The sequence below is a fragment of the Limulus polyphemus genome, unplaced genomic scaffold (assembly GCF_000517525.1).
Source record: "Limulus polyphemus unplaced genomic scaffold, Limulus_polyphemus-2.1.2 Scaffold659, whole genome shotgun sequence".
NCBI lineage: Eukaryota > Metazoa > Arthropoda > Merostomata > Xiphosura > Limulidae > Limulus > Limulus polyphemus.
Window position 1 is genome coordinate 296,851 of NW_013666269.1, and position 11,513 is coordinate 308,363.

General features: G+C 30.6%; 1 protein-coding gene across 2 annotated transcripts in view; it reads left to right on the forward strand.

Annotated features, from left to right (window-relative positions):
- The window catches only part of LOC106459775 (V-type proton ATPase 116 kDa subunit a-like), an 89,862-nt gene extending 82,283 nt beyond the window's left edge, over positions 1-7,579 (forward strand). For both annotated transcript variants that reach the window (XM_013919431.2, XM_013919432.2), the window contains exons 19-20: positions 3,043-3,214; positions 5,146-7,579. In XM_013919431.2, coding sequence (XP_013774885.1) covers positions 3,043-3,214; positions 5,146-5,245 — 272 coding nt within the window. In that variant the 3' untranslated portion in view covers positions 5,246-7,579. The remainder of the gene's footprint in view (positions 1-3,042; positions 3,215-5,145) is intronic.
- Positions 7,580-11,513: the final 3,934 nt, after the last annotated feature.

The following is an 11,513-nucleotide window of genomic DNA, read 5'->3' on the forward strand; positions in this document are numbered from 1 at the left end:
AGAACGTCGAATCTGAATCACTTGAAAAAAACACGGGGGTGCTTAACTTTTTTCCAGGTGTATATATAAAGAAACGGAAAGGAAAATAAAAAATAAACTATAAGTGAAAATGTAAAGACATGAAATTACACATATGACCCAAAGAAGATATTTTATTATTATTCAATGAAGAGACAAAAGATATGTACATATTTCTATTCCTTAATTTTAAATATTTCATTGCACTGTGTGTTGATGATAATAACTAGAGGTAGTGATATTGTAGAGAAAATGGAAAATAAAATATAAACATTTACCTTAAAAAACTTTTGATATTCTTTTATGAGGTTCTAAAGATTATCCAAATGAAATGGTAAAACTGTAAAGTAAAAAGTAGCATATTTATACTTCATATAAAAATAACCTTCCAAGTGAACTATTCAGAGACTGAGCACAAATAACTACATTAAATAATGAATTTTGGGTAGAAATGATAGAAAAAAATCGATATTAAATATTATATTTTTCTCAAACTACATACTTTTATGAAAGTTCTTGTTAAGTTTTAAACAAGGTTATCCACTAGTTATATTATTGGAAAGAAATTTAACGAGAGTTAAGTAACGTGCTTCAGTCTAAAGTACATTATTGTTACCGGTCTAGGTGTTTACAAAACTGTATAGTGAAATATATATATGTATAAATAACTTCTAAGTTAGATGATCCAGTGAAAAACCTTTTTTAATGTTTTAAATCACAGCAAGAATTGGCATGACTTTTGCTAATCTCTGAGTAGTTTTGATTTTTGAAGTTACTTTTCTATCCAAAAAATATCCTATAATAAAAATCCTTTTTTTTCTATTCATTTTAATCAATTACAGCAATGATGATTAATGTACAGAGCACAGATAGCTACTTTTAAATGCATGTTTAATTGTGTTTAGATAATAGCATTTGAAATTAACATCAATCATCTGTTCCAAGACCAGCAGATATGGCAGTTTTTGAAGCAGGAATGAAATCTAAATATCTAAAGTTTTGTACGCTCAATTTGGTCTGTCTCTTTGTGCCTGAATTTCTTGTTTTTGGTATTGAATTGGGTCATGGTTCTGAGGCACAGTGTTCAAAGTGGGCTCCTGGAGGTAGTGGTACTCATTTTGTGAATGTTTATAATGACTTTTTGACTGTTCTTTTCCAGTAGTGACTATGCATGTTCATGGGGTTCTTGAAGGATACTTGACATTTCTTGAAAGGGTTTTAAAATGTATTATTGTAGTGGTATGTCATAGTACAATGTATGGAGTGACACTAAGAAAATCTCCCCTTGAAGCCTGAAGTGTCATGTGAAAAACTAAGAAAATCTCCCCTTGAAGCCTGAAGCGTCATGTGAAAACACAAAGAAAATCTCACCTTGAAGCCTGAAGCGTCATGTAAAAACACTAAGAAAATCTCACCTTGAAGCCTGAAGCATCGTGTGAAAACACTAAGAAAATCTCACCTTGAAGCCTGAAGCATCGTGTGAAAACACTAAGAAAATCTCCCCTTGAAGCCCGAAGCTTTATGTGAAAACACTAAGAAAATCTCCCCTTGAAGCCTGAAGCATCATGTGAAAACACCAAGAAAATCTCCCCTTGAAGCCTGAAGCGTCAAGTGAAAACACTAAGAAAATCTCCCCTTGAAGCCTGAAGCGTCACATGAAAACACTAAGAAAATCTCCCCTTGAAGCCTGAAGCGTCACGTAAAACTCCCAACCAATTTCACTTGACAATGTTTTTATGTCTTTAGAAAATTTCTTTACACAATTGAATAGGCATTTTAATTTATATGTATGCTTTCTCATGTTAGGGTCTAAAGGGAAAACATAAGTTATTATCATACACATATCACATAGTTTAGTAAAGTATTAAGTAGTTTATTCAGTACATTTATTGGTACATGAAAAAATGTGATCATATACATTTGGAAGATATAGAAAGTTGGTTAAAAATTCCTCATAAACCTGTTCTTTTTTTTAGTATGTAAAGATGCTTTTTTTATAAGCACAAGGATAAAAAAAAATTGTAATTATATTATTACACATTTGACCATCAAATGTAAATTTTTTATAGTATTTGAAAAATGTAAGCATTAATTACTCTGCACTTCCAGAACATCTGTACTTAGAGTACTGTGATATATTTGTGAAAATATTTTTTCTTAAATAGTAGAAGGTGTCTATAAAATAAAGGCTTGTAAACAGAGTAGTAGTAGTAATTGTTTGAGAATTTTTTGGGTACCACTCATGAGTAATCTAGAATAAAGTTTATCATTGTATAAGTGTTTTGTGTTACTGCTTATTTATTCAGATACCATTTAGTTCCTTTCTGTGACTCATTCATGTGTTTAATAATATAGTTGATATTGGATCATAATTTGATTTTAGCAATACATTGATGTTTTTGTTATATAACCAGAGTTACTGTTGTGTGTTTGATATAGAAAATTGTATGTAAAAATGCATACTGCGTTTTAAATGTTTGGATTTTCTTTAATAAATCTTCAAGTTTTGTTACTTAGCAAGTCTGGAAATTATCAGTATCAAACAAATTGTATTAAAAACACATTTGACTGGAGCTTGTGATAGGTGAATATAAAAAAGTATAAGTAATTTCAGTGTGATATCCAGTGATGTAGATGAGTCAGGATGAGTTTTGATCTTTTGAGGCTGGGTTTGTTTTCCAAGATTGGACATGTCTTGACAATTTTTTGTGATTTCTATTGTCAGTAATTGTTAGATAAAATATATTTATTATTTATTTAAATGTGCATAAACAAATGAACTATAGAGAAAATCCTGAACAAAAAATTCTTCTCCTGTTCCATTCACTTAAAAATTGTTTGATCTAAGTTTTGTTATTTCAATCTGAAACGTAAATCTTTAAATATTATATAGGCCAGGTACTTTTTCACCTAGGGCAAGAGATTTGTGCTATCTGTATTAGTACAGAATTGCTAGTTTTGTAATGTGATAGTTCTGGTTAATATACAAACAGCTCAAGCCATGTTTTTCTGAAATTGTTTCAGAGCTATCAGAAGTACTATGGACAATGGTAATGAAAATTGGATTTGTAGTTCCAACATGGCCAGGAGGAATAATCTTGTACCTCATTTTTGCCTTTTGGGCTGGTTTGACCATTGGAGTCTTATTGATCATGGAAGGACTGTCAGCATTTCTACATGCTCTTCGTCTTCACTGGTAAGAAAATGATGCGTTAAATTTAATTTCTAAAAGACGTGTTATAGGATTTTCCAAATCCTTTGTTTTCTTGTATAGGCTAGTACTATGTGGTATCTTAAATTATGTATACATGTATTACTTGATTTTATTAGTTGTTAATTAGGTTGATTGACCAAGAAGTCATTGTAACAGAATCAAAAATGTTTCATCAAAGTTTATGTTAATTCTTGTATTATTAAGCTTAGTAGAATGTTGTTGTTTTTTTGTGGTTAAATATAACAAAAATAAAAATGGTAAGACATCCTGCTTTGTCAGAGTTCTTAAAGACAAAGAAATGTCATATAAAAATGAGTAATCCTGAAAAAAAAAACCTGTGGAAGCAATAAAATGAATAATATGTGCATTAATTAATGAATTTTTTGCTACAATAAGATCACTGTCATGAGAAGAATAAATTGGTTTTTGATTAAGTCTTATTTGGAGCCCATAATGATATTTTTCCACTTATTTTTAGCACTAATGAATAAATATTCTAAGCAGCTGTATTCTCTTCTCCTATAGATAATTCAAGAAAATTCTCTAAAATGTAGAGATCTTGTGCAACTATTGCCCTAAATATGTGAAAAATTTGTAGGGTCCTTCAGATAATATTTTTTGATCAAGAAAAATAATTACATATATATTTACTTTTAATTTTTGCTTTATGCATGCCGAACAAGATGAAAGCAAGCAAATTACAGTATTAAAAATTGGACGATCTTACAGCTGTGAGAAGTGGTATTGTTGGACACTGTGGGTTTAAGTCTGGCATTTTATATTACTTTTTATATTTTTTATCAATGTTGAGCATACCTTAATTTTGTTTAAAATTGTTTTTAAATCCATTATTCATTATAAACTGTTGTAAACAACTTCTATTGAGCAACATTGGTTGGGTAAGAATAAATATGTTGTGTGAGTTTATATTATTGTATATAGTTCAAGCTCTAATTCTTAAAATTTTGAAAAAATTATGTTATTTAAAATTAGTGGTGTAAAAATAAATTTTCAGCTGGAAATAAGAAATTAGTTTTTTTTTAGTTAATTTTAACCAGTTAATAAGACTTTGAAAGCTACACTAAACATATTCTCCAAATTCTCAGCATTTGTTTTGTTGTTATTATTATAATTAATTTTTTTCATACATCAAACTCTATTTATACATATTAATTTCCATGAGGTTTTTCTGATTGGTTAATTGATGCTGCCAAATGAGGAATGAGATTTTCTGGCTAACCTAAGATATCTTCACTATTTAGTTATATGAAGTTGAATGTATTAAAAGAATTAAGTCACAGCTTAAAAAAAAAAGTCAGTCTAGGTTGATGGGAAAACGAAACGTTTCTCCAAATAATAATAACCATGTATCAATGGAGTAAAAAAATAGGTTTCTAAATTGTTTTTCAACTTGAAATATTGAAAAACTTAGATTTTATAGTACTACAAGAACCTGATGCACAGATTCACTGTTGCTTGTGTGGTACATTGTGGAAGATCATTGACACAGTTGATATGTCTCCCAGAATATTTATAAGAGCTTACAATTTAACTACCTAGCAGTGTATTTTTATTTATTTCAGAGATGTAGTATTGCCCTATTTGATTGTTTTTCTAGGTATCTGTAAGAACTAGAAAAATAGATCAGTGTCTACCTAGAAAAAATAATATAAAAAATAATAGGTATCTACAAGAACTAGCAAAATATAAAGATTAGTGTCCACCTCACAAAATTTCTACAAGTAATTGACTGCGTGTCCCATTCTTCCCAAGCATTTTTTGATTTAATTAGTATTAAAAGCTTAAGTTTGTTTTATTTACTAGTCAACAGCAAGCATTATCTTTTAACTGTACAATATTTAGAAAAAAAACAATACTTAGCTGAGGTTATGTTGACCTGTCATGTATTATAGGGTGGAGTTCCAGAGCAAGTTTTATGGAGGAACAGGATACATGTTTTCTCCTTTCTCTTTTGAAACTATTTTGGAATTGGCAAGTACTGAAGACAAATGAAGATGAGGAGCTTCTCCATCTAATGTATTTTCCAAATTTTTGTCATGTATCTTTGATGTTAAATATTGTGTTTTAGTATTTAAAATACATTAGTTAGAAAAATGATTTTGATGAAAAAATGAACTGTGAAAATAGTGGGGAAGAGAATACACAAAGTTGTGGAGTTTAAATTTTTTTTAAATTTGTAAAAATTGTCACAGGAATCAGCACAGCATCTTTTACTATTGAACCTAGGATTGTCAACAGGGATGGGGGAATTCTGGAAATCAGTGATTTGGGGTTATTTTGATAGATCTTGATGAATGAAGCTCGGCACAACTTCTAAAATGGAAAAAAAAAACAAACTAAATATTATTAAAAATGTGACATAATTAAATCTATATGGATTAAACTGTGGTGATACCATACTGGGGATTATACCATCCTTCTTATATTTACTTTTCATTGCAGAAATGGAATTTTTAATTTCAGAATTTCTAGGGAAATCATTTTATAATACATCTACTTCAACTCCAACATGGCATCTTTGGGTGTTACTAGCTATTATGTTTGCAAAACATTGAAACTATTGATTTCTTATGAATGATTCTAATCCCCCTTTTTGAAGTTAATGATACCATTGTGCCTGTTTTTTATTTATGTTTTGCTGTCAATGCAGTAATTAATTGCTGAATCTCTGATTCAACTGGTATGTCAAATTGATTGGAATATGTTCTTCCTTCATTCGACCTGGACCCACGATTTAGCTTACTCGTTCGTAAATCATCACATTCACAACCACGTATAGAACATTTCAAGTATGTTTCATTTCTATATTATTTTACTTTACATTTATAAGTTTACTACTTCACGTTGGTTCTCATTGTCTCAGGTCAGGTCACGAGTCCAGTCACAGGTCTGGTCCAGCAACCTAGATCTTGAAAATAGTGCCAAACATCATCTTTTTGTCTAATCAAAACAACCCAAAACTTTCCAGAATTACTCATTTTTTTGATGCACATCAAGATGCTGGGCTGGCTCATGTGATATGTATTAAAACTGTAATGGGAAGATGTACACGACACTTGATTAACCTACTTGAAATATAGTGATAAGATATACACAAGATTAGTTTGTTTTAAACTATTACAAGGTTAGTGAAAAGTTATACCAGATCCTTTGGTTTGAATATAATTATTTGTTAATGCAATCAATGAGGTGAGATATGCTGTATTTAGTTTCAGAATGTGTAAGTTATTTTCCTTTTGTATGGGTTGCCAGTAATAAATGTCAAAAAATGAACATTTATATGCTGTGTTTTGTTGAATTTGAAATTGCAAGTTGAGAGACAAAACTTGTTGTTTTATGAATTTAGTTCATAAGAAGCCTAGTCACTTTGTTTCTTTAACTTTTAAAATTTTTTGAATTTTTATTTGTTTTATGTTATCGCATTTTTTAAAGCATTTATTAATTAAGATTTTGAGGTAAATACTCTATATAGATTTTAAAAGGTGTGGTAGATTGGTTTACACGATACTCCAGATTTGATTAATTTTTCCTTGTTATTAATAGCCTTTCAGTGTCTTGCAGAGTGCTTTCCCTGGGAGGAAGTTTATTTTGAGGTTCTGTTTCTATACAATTTGGGTTTAGTTAAAATAACTAGTGTGTGGCAGTGCATTTATTTCTCATTCTTTTGTTTGTTAGTAAATAGATAAGGATGACCTGGCTGCTCCATAACTCTCAGTGTAGGTTATTCAATTACTGAATTCCAACGGAACAGATAAGAATACTTATTGGAAGAGGAAATACCATGAAAAAAGAAATAATAATTTGAGTACAGTACAAAAACCAGTACTAGAAATGATACTAAGCAGTGTTAATACAGCTGGTCTGGGTTCTTGTGACAACTTTTGCCTTTCTTTTCTGTTGCATTTCTTTGTTTTAAAATTTCTATAAAATAATAAACTTTATGTAATTTGAAACTTTTTTTGCAATAGTCATTAGTTAAAGTATTGTAATTAGTGTTATTTAACCTAATGTGACTTCATACCAAGATGTGATCAGTGCTTTGTTTATTCGTGGCATAACCAGAAAAATGTGTATTGTGTTCAGATAAGAACACCAAGTAGTTTTCGATCATCTTGTACCTAAGTATGATGTTATTGTTGAATAAGGTTTTCATTTTATGAGTTAAGTAATTTAGCTTCTTAGTAGTTTTATGAAAAAACATTTATTAGAAATATTTGACTGCTTTTCCTCTGTGTTGTCCCATGTAAAATAACTGATTGCAATATTCATATCAAGTGTAACATTCAAATAGTTGCATTTTGAAAATAAAGTGTTTGTGTAGCATTATATGAAGTCTGTATGAATTTTTGAAACAAAATCTGTTGACATTTTAGAAAATTTCAGTTGAATATTTTATACTGTTTTACATTATATTTATTATAGTTATTGAAAAGTTTGAACTTAAAAATTCATTATTAGAATGTGTTTGTAATGCATATATAATAATTAACTGTATATAAACGTGCATACATCTATCAGTAGTGTTTTTGGTAAAAGCTTTACTTGCACACTGTATACCATATCATTTGCTTTAATAGAAATTGTTTGCTTAAATTGCATAATTGGTTGATTACCATTAGTATGATAAGTAATTAGATAATATAGAACAAATAAAATAATTCCATTTATTATACATAATGTTTAAAAACTTCAAGGAAAACATTATTAATTACAATATTGGGGTCATTCATGTTCTTTGAATTAATTTGGATATGACATTTGAAACCATGTATCTATAAGTTTTTAAACTTGTATTCTGCATGTACTACTGTCAAGGAATACATATCCTGTGTAAAGTAACTCCTACTGAAAATCGAAAATAGTGAAATTCCATGCGTCATGAAATATATATTTATAATACAAAACAAATCTTAAAAGAAATATAATACTGCATAACCAAATTAAATTAACCAGGGTACAGGCTATAATGTTGGATATACAATGCATCCTGGCCTTTGGAGGTGATTGTGGAAATAGGACCTACATAGCAGTGTGGATACTTCGTCTATCAGTCTTAACCTACATTCGGAAAGCTTCACATGTAATGCTTACATATGTCACAAAGTGGCAAATACATACTTGAAATGAACTTACGTCATATTTCTATACAACAAAAACTGGTACATTTCTAACCCTAAAAGCCCCTTTCCTTTAGATTTGATGTGCAAGGCATGGGTTCAAATCTTGTAACTGAACATGCTTGTCTGTCTAGCCATCTGGGCAATACAAATTTTACATTCATGGACATTGCCTGACAAGGCAAGTAGGATCAGTGTAATTACCAGTAAAGGTTTTTATCCTTGATCTCGTTTGGCATTTTAAGAGAAAATAAATAAACTGGTAGTGGTTCAGCTGAATCTTTACAGCATGCTAATGTAGTGTCATCTGGAGTTGATGAATCTCTCTTTAAATGTGTTTAGTTCAAGAAAACGAGATATATGCACCAAAAAATACAGCTTTTGCCCTATATGTTATGCTTTGTGCATGTTACTCTGAAAGTAAAAGCTCACTGCATTTCGAGACCTATTATCAAAATGCACCATGTTAACTACAGCTGAGCTTTGGTAAGTGATTTTAGAGAGAGAAAGGGAAATACTGTTGCTTATGTTTGTGCGATCTCTCACAGAAAGCAACTTTGAACTGTATATTGGCAATGTGAGAAAGATGACTATGGTTATTCTCTATAAATCACACAAATTATACCAGTTGGTTGCCTGTTCTCATTCTTGTCATGACATCCTTAAGAAAGAAATATCCAGACGTGCACCTAAGTTTCAGGAATTTATTGGCCTAGAACACGAGAAAACAAACTGGTGAAAGACATTGGGCACATAATTGTACTGACAGGTAATGATAGTGCATTAAACTACTGGTTGATTGCGGGTTAAAAATAAGACTTTCCAAGATCGTCAATGTGATATTTGGTCAACACAGTCCAATAGTCCTAAAAATACAGTAAGTATACTGCATCCTTTCAGAAACAATAAGCCTATTGTTACATGTCTGCTTGTTTGATAATTTCCGGTAAAAATTCTTTCCGAGAAACTTCAGCAATACAAGTCCCTTCTTGATTAAAACTAGTTTATTCTTTCTCGATACAAACTTTGTAATACACTTAACTTTTATAATACATGCTATAAATCACAGTGACTCACATACTTTACTTACAGTGCCTACTGTTCGCTTGACTCAATTATCTATCTATCTCTTCGATTTATCTGCCTATGTCGCTGGCTTTCTTTGGCAGGCTTATATACTAAAACAGAGGGCGTCTAGCAAACACTCGGACATTCGCGGGATTCCCCATAATTCTAGAAACTCTAGCGCGCAAAGAATTGAAACATTGCTGGCTTGTTCCTGTTGGCTAATTTTTTTGTGACATAGACATAGAAATGATCTTAAGCTAAATTCTTAAATTTTTACAACTCATCCATACCAGACTTTGGAACTATATTTCAAATGTAAAATGTAATCAGATAATTTGATTCTTCTGCAAAGGAATTTAAAATATCATCAAATACTTTTATTAAAGAATATACATCGATATGTTTCTAGTCGGTTCTTTGACCAGCTGGTGAAGAAAACCATCTTGCACAGTTTCCAAAATTCTTTGTCCCTCATTGTTTGACTCTCACATTTCCCAATATGTATGCTTCAAATTAAAATCACTCATAATTATCACCTCATTAACAGCTGAAACCCTAATTTCACTGTATTATCTGGTGGTCTGTAACAAATTCCCACTAAAAGTATTTTCCTTTTATAACCGTTAACAGAAACTCAAATGGATTCAATTTCCTTGTGTTATTTTAGACTTATTATTAACTTCTAATGTAGAAATGTTTGTGAGGGTGGAAATTGGGGAACATCCGGGTGCAAGTGATCATTGATATATTAGGTTCGATGTTTTACTGAATATGGGAATCAGGAATAATGATTTTTAGTTACAAAATTCAAAAAGCAAATTTTGAAGGAATGTGACAAGAATTATTTCGTGAATTGGGCAGCCGAGTTACTTGGAGACACTGATCAAATGAAGAAACTTTTATAGATGAATTTTAATAATTCAAGATAGACATATTTCTTATAGGAAGAAAATGGTGGCTGCAAGCAAAAAAAAAATAGGTTGGCTCACAAAAGATAAAATTAAAGAAGAGCATCGCAAACATAATAAGTTTAAATTGACTGGTATGATGGGAGAATTGGAAGATCGAGAAAGCTGGTAAAACAGGGAATTAGTCTGTTGTAATAGCTGTAGATATCGGATGTGATTCTCTGGGATATAGTGCACAATACTGCACTAATACTCTGGCAGATGTTAGCACAAGAAAATAATTGTGTTGTTAATGTTGATGTTAGAGAAATAGGCAGTCAGCCCTAAATGGAAAAATCTGGTTTGAAAAGAGACAGTTATATAGATTAAAGGTAAACTAGAAACTTTAAGAAATAAAGTGACTGAAGTTGTGGCATGTACAATCAAGTAGCATCTTGTTTAAACGAGCTTATTTCTTGTTTTAGAATGTATTAAAATAATATGCAATTGATAACAATAATTAAAAACTACTAACGTAAAACTACTGAGCTGTGTATTTGATTTGTAATTATAAATCTGAAGTTTTAGATATGGATATATGTTCCTTTTTAAGTGTTAAGCTACACAGTGACATATCTACATTCTGATAATATCAAAAATTTTGTTTAAATGTTTAGCTTTACCAGTTTCCAAACTAAGTGCTGTGCCTTAAAAGGATTGTAAACTGAAAACGGAACTAAATGTTTATATTGGCAACATTGTGTTAGTCTCCGTTTGTTAATTAACTTTCCGTAACTTCGTTCCGACGAAACTTTAGCGACACAAGTCCTTACTTAATAAAACTGGTTTATTCTTTCCGAATATAACTTTACGATACACTTAATTTCAACAATCGCGCTAAAACAAATGCTGTAACAACGAACGTGCTCAATAATACTCTCTGACTGCAGATCAATTACTCACTGTCTACACACACATTATTGGCCCGTCACGTTGTCACCCTCTTTTATATACCAGGCTACCCTATATCTAGTGAATGCTAGAGCATTCGCCAAGGTACAGGATAGTTCTAGAAACGTGGCGTGACACTAGTCATGTGACTTCGCTGATGCAACAATAGGTTTCATAGATTCGAATATTTTATAACTTTTAAATTAATTCACATAAAATCATTATTAATAAAATAAA